General features: G+C 40.4%; 1 protein-coding gene across 2 annotated transcripts in view; it reads left to right on the top strand.

Moving 5' to 3' along the window:
• Positions 1 to 7,386: 7,386 nt before the first annotated feature.
• Positions 7,387 to 15,224, top strand: part of mta3 (metastasis associated 1 family, member 3) — a 73,105-nt gene continuing 65,267 nt past the window's right edge. For both annotated transcript variants that reach the window (XM_006638646.3, XM_015362964.2), the window contains exons 1-2: positions 7,387 to 7,660; positions 9,888 to 9,955. In XM_006638646.3, the coding sequence (XP_006638709.2) occupies positions 7,633 to 7,660; positions 9,888 to 9,955 (96 nt within the window). In that variant the 5' untranslated portion in view covers positions 7,387 to 7,632. The remainder of the gene's footprint in view (positions 7,661 to 9,887; positions 9,956 to 15,224) is intronic.

The raw sequence follows: 15,224 nt of genomic DNA, 5'->3' as shown, positions 1-15,224 counted from the left end.
CAGAATCACGGTCACTTTTTAACGGTATCTGAACCCTCTTATGGAGTCGGGCGTATTTTTCTCAAGCCAAATCTCATGACAAACCCTAGCAGACCTGTAACTGACTGATAACTCTCTGGACAGATCATCTACAGAAAGAACAGGTGGTGTCTCCCAATTAAACGCACCTCAGTTGCACAATCCGTTGGTAGCAAAGGAAATCTGCAACACAATATCCTTATAAACACTAGAGGGCGCCTTTTCAAATGAGCACTGTAATAATAATTAATAATTACTGAAACTTATGTAGCGCTTTTCTGGACACTCCACTCGAAGTGCTTTACTGGTAATGGGGACTCCCCTCCTCCAGGAACCAACGTGTAGCATCCACGACTGCATCCATAGTTTGCCAGTACGCTCTCCTCACAGCAGGGGCGTAGCCAGGAATTGATTTTTGGGTGGGTCTGTGCAAAAGTGGGTGGCCCGGGCTCAAACTGACCGTCCTGCCAGCACGGGGGCACCCCTCCAATTTACAATGCAGTTCTCGAGTGGTATAATCAAAAGCAGAATTAGCGGAACCTTATATATGTATACTGTACATACTGTTTCTCTCTCACACAGACAGGTTAAGCAACAATTACCTAGGCTGCCGAACGCTACTGTGCCACGGCGGACACGCACAAAAAAACAATCAAGTGCCTACCTCTGTTATGCGGTTTTGGCCTTGGAATTGAATATGGCGATAATCTCGTCACTGTCTAGAGAGTCGGCAAATTCCCTTTCAAATGACAGCTAGTTTGCAAAGGTCTCTCATTTGAGGACTTTGTCTTTATCTAAAGAAAAGCTGCTAGAGCTCATTTTCACAGTTCTAAGTATTTCGTATACCTGCTTTTAGATTTTTCAGTAGTTTTACGAGTTACTCTGAAGTTAATATTTTGTTGCACCACACAATGAACACAACGCAAAACGCAAGATTCAAAATCCGTCCGAAATATTGTATTTAAAATACCATGCAGGGTTTACCTTGAGCTTCTTCTGGTATGTTATGCTGAAGTCCGCTGAATATTTAAAGGCAAGGTAGAAAATCCGTGACGTTGGTCCCACTACAGACAGCACAAACGATGAAACCCACCTCATTCATTAGTGCTACGTTTGTGTCGTTGAAAGTAACTTCCCAGCATCTTTCTTTCCCGAGATATAGCGCCTTCTTTTTCGGGTGTGTGTGACATCACTCAACCCCTCCTACAACGTCGTAGGGGAACCGGACCGGTCTCAATCGTTAGTGCTGCGTTTGTGCCGGTTTGTGTCGCTGTAAGTAGCTTCTGTTTGCTGCTTTCATTTCCGAGATATAGTGCCTTGTTTTTTTCGGGTAATCAAGTGACTATCTACTATCTAGGCTGTTTACAGGTAGCAACAAACTCAGTACTTGAACTCCTGATTGTCATAAAAACAATGGGGGCAATTTGTTTTCCGAGTCTGTCTGGTCGGGTTGGGTGGATGTTTCAAAATATTTCAATATAGCGCCTTCTTTTCCTGACTGTGACGTCACTGTGTGACGTGCAAAACAGTAAAGTCACGACCACCACCTTTCAGTTGTGATCTTATGATCAGTTGACCCCAGACTTTGCAGCCTTTGCGCGAATAAACAGTCTTACATTTAGGGAGAAGTTACTATGTTAGTTCATTGGTTTAGGTGTTTTCTTTTCATTTTTAACCATGTTCTCGAAAATGTATTGCTTGTGTACTCCTTTCATTGGTGAAGAGACACCAGTTTCCACATTACCGCTGGTAAAACACGAGAGCCCATATTCACATTTTCAGGTATAGTTTCAAGATCGATATAATTTAACAATAAAAACATTGAAAGCACGAGCATAATAATATAATGATCATAGACTTTACATTTCTATTCATTTTTTAAGTACAAAGCAGAAGGTGTTTCCCCTACCTTAGATATACGATTAAAATTGTTCAAATACCATGTATTCATTACAGAAAGCAGCGCAGACAGTTAATAAAAATGTATTTATTTCGAAGAGTACAGAACATTGTGAATGAATAAAGACATTTACAAAATAAGCCGATGTAGTTATTTTACAAATAAGTAAAGCATTTTAAAAATAGATTCTCCTTGACAGCAAACAAGCCGATCCACCTGGCGCTGCTCAAGCACAGCTCCCAGACCCGTGATTGGCTAAACCCCGAACAGCTCGGGCCGCGATTGGGTGAAGAGTGAGAATCGACACTCTGATTGGGTAAAGCGCTACAGCGGAAGTTCCGAGAACATGTAGATACACAGGTGATGGATGTTCTTCTTGGTCCAAATACTGTAGCCCCGGTTAACCGTGTGTGCTGTGTGAGCACGCTGGATATACAGTAACACATCCATTGGTTTCCAATTACTGATCAATCTAAGAGAAGTCGCACTGAGGTCAAAACTGAATAGTAGACAAAGAATGTCATGGCACCCACAGCGCGTTCACGACTCCGACAGCATGTCACGATAGGAGTGCGCGCATCACAATCACATCGCGATACCCATTGCGTCTGGCAGGTCACTATCGCGACATGAAGTCTATATATCGCGATATGACATTGGCTCGTCAAAACGCCCCCGCGCTCATGTCGCGACATGAAGCCCGCATATCGCGATATGACAAACGCCCCCGCGCTCATGTCGCGACATGAAGCCCGCATATCGCGATATGGCATACCCCGCCTAAACGCCCTATCCCCCATGTCGCGACATGGAGTTCATGTATCGCGATATGACCAAAACTGTCACGCCCATATCGCGATACATGAGCTCCATGTCGCGACATGGGGGGTGGGCGTTTTGTCGGGACATTTCATATCGCGATATAGAGCCTTTCATGTCGCGACATGGGTCGGGGCATTTTTGCCGGGGTATGTCATATCGCGATATGCGTTATGTTATGTCCTATCTGGGTATATCATGTCCTGATTTGATACCTTTATTGCGACAGTCGTGCCAGGGTGGCATGGAAGCAAGGCGCCAGTCGTGACATACACTGCCGCGATATACATGCAATATGCATGGGGTCCCTATCTAGGTCTTGTTGCGATGGTGTCCCACAGTTATGCGTTTGGCAAAAGCGTGTCAAGGTAGGGGAAGAAAAGGAAAACGTGCCTTAGAAAATAAAAACCATAGATCTTACAATCACGGTGATTTTACAGACATTACAACCACAGGTTTATGTCATTGGTTAACTTGTTGCCATTATTTTAAGGAGACTATATGTTTATGGATATTGATTGTCTTTAAAATGTTAAGGGTACGAGCTAAACTGTAACAGCGCGCTTGAACTCGGCAGACGGGGTCACTGGAGGTCAAAGTCACCGTGCATGGTCACGTGATCAGCGGAAAAACAAGGTGCTTTATCTCGGGAACGAAAGCAGCACAAACGCTACTTTCAACGGTACCAACAGGCACAAACGTAGCACTAACGAATGAGGTGGGTTTCATCGTTTGTGCTGTCTGTAGTGGGACCAACGTCACGGAGCTTTTACCTTGCCTTTAAATATTCAGCGGACTTGAGCATAACATACCAGAAGAAGCTCGAGGTAAACCCTGCATGGTATTTTAAATACAATATTTCGGACGGATTTTGAATCTTGCGTTTTGCGTTGTGTTCATTGTGTGGTGCAACAAAATATTAACTTCAGAGTAACTCGTAAAACTATTGAACAATCTATAAGCGGGCATAAGAAATACTTAGAACTGTTATAAGCAACAAGTGAAAATGGGCTTGTTTGATCCTTCATGATGCTTTTAAACGTGTATGAAACCCATTAAATTAGTATTCTATTTTCGATGCCAAAAGACACCTAATTTGGAAATCCGTGACTTCCTAAAAGACTTGACACTGAATTGTTATAGTCGCATTACAGTGCTAACCAATTAGTCGTACCTTTAATTGCAAGAATGGTCTGCTAATAAAAGCGCACATACATACTTTGGATGTATTTTAGCTCTGTAAACACTAAGGGTATGCGCCCAGGCCCACCCGTGGCTACGCCCCTGCCTCACAGTAGTACTCAGTGGACATGACTGAACTCAGTAATGAATCCAATTCATAGATAGGGATTATTAGGAGGCCATTGTAGGTAAAGACCAGGGGGAAGTTTGGCACACCCCCTCTTTTCAAGAAACGTCCTGGACTTTTAAATGACCACAGAGAGTCAGGACCTCGGTTTTACATCTCATCTGAAGAACGGTGCCTTTTTTCCCCACAGTACAGTGTCCTCTTCACTATACTGGGGCATTAGGACCCAGGCCACAGGGTGAGCCCCCTGTACTGGCCCCACTAACACCTCTTCCAGCAGTAACCTTATCTTTCCCAGGAGGTCTCCCATCCAGGTATTGGCCAGGTTCACAACTGCTGAGCTTAAGTGAGTGGTCAGTTGTGGGTTGCAGGGTTATATAGCTATTTAACTTTTTGTGATTAGAGATGTATTATTTACTATTACTTATTATTATCTGGTGATTAGATTCAGTGTACAGTAGTATCACTAGGCTTACCAAGACAAGTGGATGAATTGGTGTGTACAGTATCACAGTGTGTGGTGGTTAGTGCTGCTGCTATACAGATCTTAAGTCCTGGGCTCAATTCCTGTGTGGCCATCCTTCTGTGTGGAGTTTGCATGTTCATCCTGTGTTTCTAGGGGTTTTCTTTAGTTTTTTGTTTTCAGATAGATTGTGGTTTTTGTTGTCTCTATGTGTGGGTTCTGTGATATATGATACATGCTGCAATAAATGTGTAACTACTCCAAACAGACTTATTTAATTCTTTGACACTTACACGTGGACCATATTCATTTTAAAGTAGATCTGGTCACTGTTTTCTATATTTCTACATTTTGTTCATGAAGGATGTATATTTTAATTTTGACTTTTCTAAGTTTTCTTTAAACAATAAATATTAGAAAGTGGCAAATGCAGTGCATTTTACTTTGTATATGTAAAATACAGAGCAGCTTTCAAGGTGATCAAAATAAACACTAGCATATTATTGCAAATTGCTGTGCTTATGAAATGGTAAATCACTGAACAATTAATTTTTCAAAAGTCCTCTCAATAAAAGATGAAAGCACTGAAGATAGCACGTTGAATGTTCTGCACTCAAACAGCACATGTTCTATTATTCAGAGGCCATGGGATTCAGTAATGTATTGAAATATTATTTGTTTGTTCACTTTGGCCGTTGTGAATAAAGTACTATACTGGCAAATTACAGAACCCTTGGTGCTACAACAGATTCTTTCAGTGGATTTTTCTTCCTATGAAAGCAAGAGGCCACTGATTTGATGGGTGTATTTCCACATGCTGGAGGTTCCAGATATGTAAGTCTAGGGATGGAGCTCCAACAGTGCAGGAATGGGTGCATACCTTTTAATGCCATTTAGGTATGACATCATGGGCCGATGGACAGGACCGTTCAAAACTAAACAGCTCAGAACACAGAATAAAAAGTAATCAGACCATAAAACATACAGTCTCCTGATATGTTAGAGAGCCTCGTGGATTTTAACATTCTTTCAAAGCCAAATGGTGAAGAACTCACACCTAGCAATCTCTTTAACATATTTAGATCGAATTTTATTAAAAAGAAAAAAAAACATAAGAAATAAGGTGCATTTGTAATATAAAACCTTAAGACTGTAAAGCCTTAAGCAAACCAATTGAATTTGTCAAGTATACTCTATTCTCTGTTTTGTTAGTCACCTGTCACCATTAAGTTGTCTACATGTACTGTCTTCACCATACCAGCTCCAGCTGAAGTCTTATTCACAGTGTTCATATGAAATCTTGTTGTAGTGTACTGTTCACTGATAGCTTGCATACACACCCAAATCACTGGATCAACACAATATCGTCTCGGCCAAAAGATTTAGCTGGCAGCTGCAACCTCCTAAATTAAAACATGATCTTAGATTTGTTAGACATAGAAGAAATTAAGTTTCCCTTGTAATTCTGTAAAGCAATGTTGTTTTCTAACTGAGAAACAGACAGGCAATAGCATAGGCAATGTCGCAGAACGTGCTGCCAATAGGACCCAAGCCATCCCCTTTCCAGCAAATCTGTTTGAGTGGTAATGGATCTGTGCATCTGATTGGGTTCTGCCAGCCTTTTAACAACAGGGCCACTCCAAGCTGTGATTAGAAGTGTTCCACCCTCATCTCTGCATATACAGTAGACGTTAATAGAAATATACAGCCATTGATTGTTATGACATCGAGAGGAACTAAAACTGCTGCCTAGCACCTCTTTGAATGCAGGAGAATCCCTTGGCAACATGTCTCCCACTGAGTCCATTGACATATCTCTGCTGCACTCCAGTCTAATTAAAGACATTGATTACGGATAGAACAATTACAGCCTGCTGATGTGATCTGAACAGGTTAATTAATGAACGGCCTTATTAGGGCTGTCATCGTGAAGCTTAGGCTGAATCCAGCTGTTTATCTTATTGCCTCCTCATTATTTCTGTGGTATTTTATTAGGCATGGGATTTTCAGTTTCCTTTCTCTGTTAATCTGAATTCAATAATTTTCACAAAAATCCAGGATTCTAGACACACCTTTATTAGGGTCATTAAATACACTCACATGGCAATGATACAGTTTAAAGAGTGCTACATAATCGTATGCACATGGGTGCGCAAAATGTCCTAACACCCCAACCGGGTTACAGGATAACTTTTGAGGTATGTCATGTTCTGCACAGACAGACAGCCGTGTATATGCAAACTGAGGGAACAGAATATTTTTAGTCTATAAACAGAGTTTAATGCAAGGGTACTTGGTTCAAGGATTCAAATTCCTGAAAGGGATTGACTAAGGCAACCCAACAGTCTTCTCCAGCAGTGTATAACAGAATGGCAAAAAGAGCAAGAGTATTTTAGATTTATTTACACAAAGGGCGGCAGGAGAGTGTAACAGGTGATCCAGCCATGTTGTTGATGCATAACCCCAGGTATGGTTCAGGAAACCGCAGGGTGAGATGGCACAAATTTAGCAGCAGAATACCCACAATGGACGGAAAGGCCTAATCTGGTTTGTAACCTACGTGTTTTTAATGCTTAAAAACTTTATTCCATAAAACATGGCACAGACACACAAGACAAAGCCCAAACAACGAGTGTATGTATGAATGGTGTGTGTGTGTTTTTAAACCCCTTCTACTCAGTTGCCTTCGGGTATTTCCGTGGAAGTAAGTACCCACAGTACGTGAAATAACCTCCGTCGTGAGGCACTTCATCAAGACTCCTGCCCAGCGCTGAACAACTGCGGCTTGTGAGTGGACGCAGCACCGGAGCTCCACTATGGCACCGCCTTCCGTCTGTGCCCTCCCCGCCAATCCCCCACATCCCTCCACCCCCACCAGGAAACAGGGCTCCGAGCTGATCTGAAGCCTTTCGGCGTGTTTGTTGCTGTATTGTACTGTATGCAGGGAGAGGGGGGGTTGTTTTAAATCTCTCTCCCGCTCAAGTCTCGTTCCACCCCCCCACCCCCCACCACGCCATTTCATTGCGGTATATTTATATATAGGTACTCTTTTATTTATTTTTATTTTATTTTGTAGTTTATGATTTTCCCTTTTTATTTTTTTCACGCTCCAGGAGGGCAGAAATGGCGGCCAACATGTACCGGGTCGGAGGTATGTCAGTCTAGATTTTTGATTTACAAAAGTGTTGGTATTTCTTTCAGCGTGACGGGGTGTGCATTAATAGATATTCGCAGAAGTACGGTTTTAATGTGCCTGTCAAAAAGCTGCGGGAAGCAGGTCTTTTGCGAGCCCGGTGCAGCAGGAATTTTCAATTATTTGGGATTAAAATCTGGGTCGGGCCTTAAAACTAACCATTAGAAACTGAAAGCAGCACTCCCAAAACAAACACCATCTGATACTTTTTCAATTTTTGATACATTTCCTACACGTGTAAACGTCTATTGTGATATAAGGTCTTGAGTGTTCAAAGAGTGAAGTTGAAAGTAAGTTTTACAGTTATATTCTGGATGTGCGTCCATTGTTTCTCGGGTGTTTCTTTGTATTTATGCCCTTGTCTTTGCAATGATCTCCATTGGTCCCTGTCCGTAAATCAGTCATTCACGGTTTATTATGCACGGTCACATCCAAAGACTTGCAATTCGGCAGTCGTATGGTCCCAGAGTGTGTTTTTCTGTCATTAATCTGGAAAAAGGTGGTTGTTCTTTTTAGTGTCTCCTATGTTATAATAATGTCTATCGGTTTTTGAAACTCCGGTTGCTAGGATAAAAAAAAACATTTTTCATAATGGCTGGAATTTTCTGCCCCCCCCCCCCACCACGCATTATTTTTTTCAAGGTAAATAAAATATATCGAAATTACTGAACGAAGCTAGTGCGATCAGACTGGTCTTGTGTGAAATTTTGTGCTTCAAAGTATGGGAATGTTCCAGTCACGTGACACCTAAAAATATTGGCATCTTTTACGACAATCTTTTCTTTGTCATCAGGTAACTGGAGAAGTTCGTCCTTAATACAATAAAAACTTTGCTTTCTGTTTTGAAATCGTCCCGGCTTCTTTTTATTATTATTTTTGAATGATCAGAATAAGAGTACTTTGTATTGAATTAAATTAGGCCTTACATAGGTAGGTGTCTGGCCTGGGTGTCTTAAAACGTGACGTAGCTGCCAGTAGTGTATATGCACTTTTATGTCAACACCTAATAAACAACCACATTACATATGTGCGTATTACTTATATATGGATATAGACCTGTATTCTGTTATTTAAAATTCACTTGAGCAAGTCATTCTGATGTTTTTTTGCCCTTCAATCCAGTTTGTTTTTATTGCATATAAAATATTTTAGAGATTTGTATCTGGTTTATACATTGTAAAGGTTTAATATAACCCATGGATTATTTTTTTTTAATTATTTAAGTTGTTGTGTGGAGATCTTTCAATTCTACTTCTTCCTAATTCTGCTGTCTTGGATCACTAGGGACGCTTTCCCATGAGCTCTGATGTTCTAAAAACACTGAGTCCAGAAGCTGATTTCAGGGTTAGGAAGTAGGAGCTCAGGAAAAACCTGCAAATACTTGCACCTGTCCATGGCAACTGGTCCTACTGCTCCTTAATTTCCTCTGAGACCAACTAACACTCTTAAACCTCTTAAGTATCTTAATGTTGCCTTTTCTGACATTGCCAGCAAACACTCCTTTCTAGACATTAAGGCTTTTATTTGTACATACGTGTTATATACATGCAGGTATATATATATAAATAAAAATACATGCACATAGCAAACTCAGCATTTAAGTCGATTTAACTCTTGTGTTGGGTGTTTATCATGTTATTCTTTAGCATGATCACCTAAAACAGCATAACTGTGGATATGTACCTAATTCAGTGGGATTCTGCATTTTGAGCGGCATTACTGGAGCTTTTTTGTGTATGAGAAAAATGCACCAGGGTTAATGTTGTTTAAAGTTATGCGATATGCCACTTTCTGTGTTACAAACACCTTTGCAACAGTAATGATATGCTTTTCACTGAGCATCGTCATAGGCATTATTTGTATAAGAATTATAATTTATTTCTATTTTCAGTTTTAAAAAAAAGATTTATCACATATGCTTCTGTGTTTGCTCTGCATTGATCTTCAGGCATCAAAGTGCAGGAGTCTCAAACTCTGTTCCTTGGGGGGGCTTTTGTCTTCTGGTTTTATTTAAGTACTCAATTAAAAAGTTAACCTCATTTTGCAAATTAGACATCCATTGCATTACTGTAAATCTGTAATTATTGTAAATCTAGGTTAAAGAAAAATAATTTGTTTACAAGTTAAATATTGACAATAAAAACATTTCTTTTGAAAAGCTCTAACCCTGTTTGTTTTGTTGCAGATTATGTGTTCTTTGAGAACTCTTCAAGCAACCCATATCTAATCAGAAGAATAGAAGAGTTGAACAAGGTATTTTGCAGTGTTTTTCTGGGCTGGAACCAAGAGCAGGGTGGGAGTGGATGTTTGTAAAACCCTTGAGGGGATGACCTTTAAGGAGCAAAAAGCTTACATTTCTTAAGGGAACTGGGTAAAATTGACAGACCAGTATTTGCTCATGGTCACTGATCTTATTTTTACCTACTTGTATACCGAGGTGGGCGGACTTTAATCGTTGTTAAGGATTTTGTGAAGGTTGATCTTTGCATGTAATTCATTTTGCCTTTGTGCTGAGGGATTATTCGATCTGACCATTTAAGTTGACTCCTGGGGAAAGTGTTGGCAATAAGGAAATCATGGAAAGTAATCTCTCTGTTGACTCTCAGTCCTGTGTGACTGACAGATGTCAGCAATATGTTGTTATTGCTTGTGTTTCTATAGGACTTTCCATGTCAAAAGATCCCAAAGTGCATTACATACAGAAGTGGACTCACTTTATCCCCCACTTAAGTGTAGCACCATCAGTAGTGCCTTTCAAAAGTACTTACTTCCCTTCACTGATGTCCTACTTTGTCTCTTTCTGTGTGCAATAATAATGGTTCACATGATTTCAGTATAAATACACCTGTCTCTGTTGGTCCCTCAGTCAGGCAGTGAAATTCAAGGAAAGACTCACACATGGAGACCAAACAGCTTTTAGAGCAACTCGAGGACAACATTGTAGAAAGATACAGATCAGGGGAAGAGTATAACACAAATTTCAAAGACACCGAATATCCTTTTGAACATAGTAGAGTCAGTCATGAGGAAGGTGTATCTAGATCAGGCAGTGTCTTCAATCTGAGCAGCCAGAAAGGAGGAAATTGGATAGGGATGCCACTGCCAGCGACAAATCGTAATGAAATAGAGTTCAAGTTCAACGGCTAAGATGGGAGAAAATGTAACCAATCAGCAATAACCTGTTTGCTCCACAGAATTGTGTGGCAGAGTGGTACAACAAAGCTTTGAAGTTGCACTGTGCAGGGTTTGCAGTATATCATCCCTGCTGTCAGGCAAAGCGGTTTAAGAAGTTGCTAAGAAGGGACTTGACTAGATATCTTGTCAAGATTGAGGAGAAAACAGACAAGGCAAAGAACAGGGAAACGTTAGATATAAAACCTGATTCCATCTGTGAAAGAGCTAGAACTTGGTGCATTTAGCCAAATATGCACTGAGGTGGTTTTAGCAAGAAGGAAGTGAATGCTCTAAAGTGGTGGAGTCAAAGTCCTGTCTTGAATCTAAAAGGAAATCTGTGGCAAGACTAGAAAATAGATGTCCATCAACAATTCCCAACCAACTGGCCAGAGCTTGAGCACGTTTTTAAAAGGAATGGCTGTGCGAAGTATGTAGAGAACTATTCACAACATCTTGCAGCCAAAATTGCTGCTGGTTGTGTTTCCACCAAGCATTGACTCCTAGGGTGGGTGAATATGTATCATCAACATCTTAATTTTTGATTTTTCATGGCGATTTTTGGCAATCTTTAACTTCTTTCACCTATTAAAGTCTTCATTTGAGTTTTTGTGTAGATCTATTGTTGTTCCACAGCAAACTTGAACACCTTTACAAAACACTGTAGGTGAAAACCTAGCAGTTTCACTGCACAGCAGATCAGATGAGACGTTGGTTCGTCAGGCGAAGTGATGGTGAAACCTGGCAGCAATACTGACCAGTCCCAGCCTGGCCTAGCTCCAGAGATCTGCTGGGATTGGGCTAGAGTGTACTGTAGTAATGTTTCTGATATAGCAGATGCCTCCATACAGTAGACCCAGCTTTCTTTATTTAAATGACTAGCAAGCCATAACGGTTTCCTGCAATAATAATAAATATAGCTGCAAGCAATGATCATCGGTAGTCAAGCCATCACTTTTCAAGGACAAGGATGATTTTCTGATATAGCTTATCCTGGATATGTTGCATAAAAGCTGTGACCCGACGTGTACTGTCTAAAGAGTTAGATTTTTCTTGTGACCTTAAGGGAAGGCCAGAGGTCATTGACAGTGTTTTTTTTTAATCCAAGCATATAAGAGTTCCAAAGAGTCTCAAATGAATTATACGTTTTGTTCCACATGAGGAGATTGTGTGCTAAAGCATCTTTTCCCACAAATATTCCACATTTCCTACACATATTCCATACTAACCACAACCCTGTCTGTAGTCTGTAATTTATAGGAGTTTGCATATGACTTTTAGGAAGGGTCATAAGTCACATCAGCAGTCATTCTTTGCTTGAGTTGGTGAGGGTTCTTATTTGTGATCCTGTCTGCACTCACTATTGAGTTGCAAGCTATTTCTTCATTTGAACACAAGGACAAGTCAAATTGCTTATATGGTTGCTGGAATCAGCTTTATTAAGTGGACTGTTACTCCTAGAAGCTACTATTCCTTTTTGAATGTTCATTAGTCTGCAAGATTGTAGTACAGATCTGTCACAAATCACCCATGCTTTTAGGTTATTTGGGTCTCTTCAAATTCGTCTAAGAAACTCTTCATAAAAATCGATAATCCTTGTGTGTGGCTTACAAAGCTTGTGTTTGAGGATATTTTGTTGGATTGGTAGGCAAACTGGGCAACTTCCTTTTGGTGGTGCTTGCAGAACACCAGTGGGTTTGCGTTTCCTTTCAGTAATTCTTGGCTTTAGAGCATGACTGACTCTGGGATCCTATGACCTCAGTGAAATTGCTATCACATCAACTTAAAGTTGCCAAGAGCAGTCACCTGGTGCTGGGACACACAAATGGAGAGTATAATGGAATACTATCCATTCAGTGTGAACCACAGCATGGAGCTGCAGTCATCAAGTGACTTGGTAGAGAGGGCATCAGGAATTTTTATCAGTTTCTATGCAGGTGCGATTTATTTGTTCTGTTAGGTCCTGATCAGAGCTTCTTCCTTTTGTTATTTGACAAAATTGGACTAGATTTAATCTGCTAAAGGGACTCTATTTTAACTGTTCTATTTTGGTGTAATTAAAGGGAAGCTGGCCTGTAGTTTAAGGCAATTACGTCTATTTGGAAATGTAAACAATGAGTGTTACAATTAGAATTGGCTAAATTCCAAGTATGTTGTGAGGACTTATATGTTCAGTGTATATTACTGTGAGCAATGAGGGGTTTTTGGCATGATTGGAAGTTACATGATCAATGGCTAAATGGCTTATAGTTATTCCAAAGCTGTAACATTTTAAATGACAGAATTACAGATTTCAGAGTGTCATTAGAGCCAAGCAAGAGCCAGCATCTTCTCAACAGCAGGCAGCCGAGAACATGTCTGAGTTTATTTCCTTAGTGTAATTGTGGGGTACCTTTTTCTCGGCACACACCAGCAATTTGTTATATTTTATTCCGTATGTTCCATTTGATTTAATTACCTAATCGCTTGTATTGTGATTTAGGCATTTAACTAGGTAAATGGAGGCTTGTGGTGTGTATATTAAGTTTGTAGTTGCCTGTGGTTTGAATGAAGAATGCTTAATTTTGTGCAGATGGAGGTGCCGGGGATAACGGTCAAAGGATCAGTGAATATAGAGCTTTCACTGCAGTTTACTTACAACAACGATGCTCCAAAGACTTTTATCGATTCAGCATGGCGAGACGGCGTGTTGGGTTTAAGAGCTCAGTCTCGTTTTGTTAGCTGCAGAGTGGTGCAGTTGTTTATGTTGGCACTGAATTTCAGTCCGTCCGTTTGACACCTGCACAGTTGAACAGTCTTTGGGTTTCAGGGTTAAAAAGAACCAAGTCCCTTTCTATTTACTCATCTGATCGCATTCCCTATAACCAGCCCTTAATGTGTTCAAAGGAAGTATTAGCAACAAAAGGACATTAATTTGATTCTTCTGCTGCTTCAGTCAGTATTTGGTTAATACCTTGTGCAACGTGTGAGTACTGAAGCCATGTTAAACGTCTCCAGCATCTCATCAAGTCAAGACAATGCCTTTGCAGAGTCTTTGATGTTAAGAATTTTAAATGTCAAAATGCGATATTGTTAGTTTAAAATGTTGGTGGTCGATGTTTGCCAGAAAAGACCTTGTCTTTACCTTTTCCCTTGCTCTGGACAGTTTACTCCCGGCGTGTGTGGTGGCTTCCTGTTGTAGAGCGCACTCAGAAGGGCTTTTGTTCACTAACTCGGCTCCAGGGCCCTAATGTTGCCACGTGTTTTTCTAAAATGGAAGCGTGTTTTTTTTTCTTCATACGTGTTTCAAAGGGCTCTATGAAAGCACCTTGGTGGGAGGTTGACGCAGTGCTCTCAGCCTTTTTCCGTGCAAAATTAACAAAAGTTTGAGTGAGTGCTGCATGTTTTTTTATAGTTCTAGCCTTGCTTTGTGTCAGCTTTATTGTACACATTTTAACCTGGAGTGGATCTGTGGCTGGCATTTCGTGTCTTATCCTGCCTTACAGCACCAGCACTCATTCTCTCTGTCTTGTTGTAGAATTTCTTGTATTTCATGTACAATTTTTATGCACCAAGCCAAGAACCCCAAACATTGATTCAGTGCTTTCATGAGTTAGTCTAGCTTTGCAAAAACAAAGTTGTTATGAATGTTTTTTTTTAATATTTCCCATTTTGGAAGTAAAGCATAATGAAAGGCACTCAGTATTGTTTTTGACCTAAAAGCAGATGTGCTGGACTGTGGTTTAAAATCGGATTAATAAACTGGTGCATGTAAAGCATGGATATTATTCTCTCTACTCGTGGCCAAACAGCTAGAAATGTGAGCTTTCTGAAGCAGCCCAGACCTTCTCCTATAATAATGAAACCCTTGGCAATGGAGTTTTAGTTACTCTGCAGAGGCTTACAGGCGTTTCCATCCCATTTTGTTGTTTCTATAAACAGGTTGGCATTTTGCAGCGTAATCATTACTGTTGGCTTAACTCTTTTGTGCAAATACCCTCATTATTTTTCAGACAATATGGATTCAGGAAAGATTCTGAACCACATTGTTTTTATTCCGCAGATGTTTTTCCTCCTCTGACTTTGTTTGATGGCTTGAAGTTTCCCCTGACTTGTAACAAGAAAAGAGAAAGCTTTCTTTGTAACAAGAAAGGAGTCTGCAATGGCTGATCTCACCTGATCTTTGGATCTTGGATATCTGCAGTTCTCCATGTTTTACAGATTTAAAAGATCAATGAACCAATATCTGGAAAGTATGTCAAGTAAACATTCAGATATTCCAACGACTAGAATTCAGACACCAGGTCTTACCAAGAGCACGGTTGCAGATCCCTGCATTACTCTATCTTGTAGTCTGACCAGTATCATTGTG

Source organism: Lepisosteus oculatus, chromosome 17 (genome assembly GCF_040954835.1).
Source record: "Lepisosteus oculatus isolate fLepOcu1 chromosome 17, fLepOcu1.hap2, whole genome shotgun sequence".
Classification (NCBI taxonomy): Eukaryota; Metazoa; Chordata; class Actinopteri; order Semionotiformes; family Lepisosteidae; genus Lepisosteus; species Lepisosteus oculatus.
The sequence above is the reverse complement of the archived record's forward strand: the minus strand, read 5'-3'. Positions and strand labels throughout refer to the sequence as shown.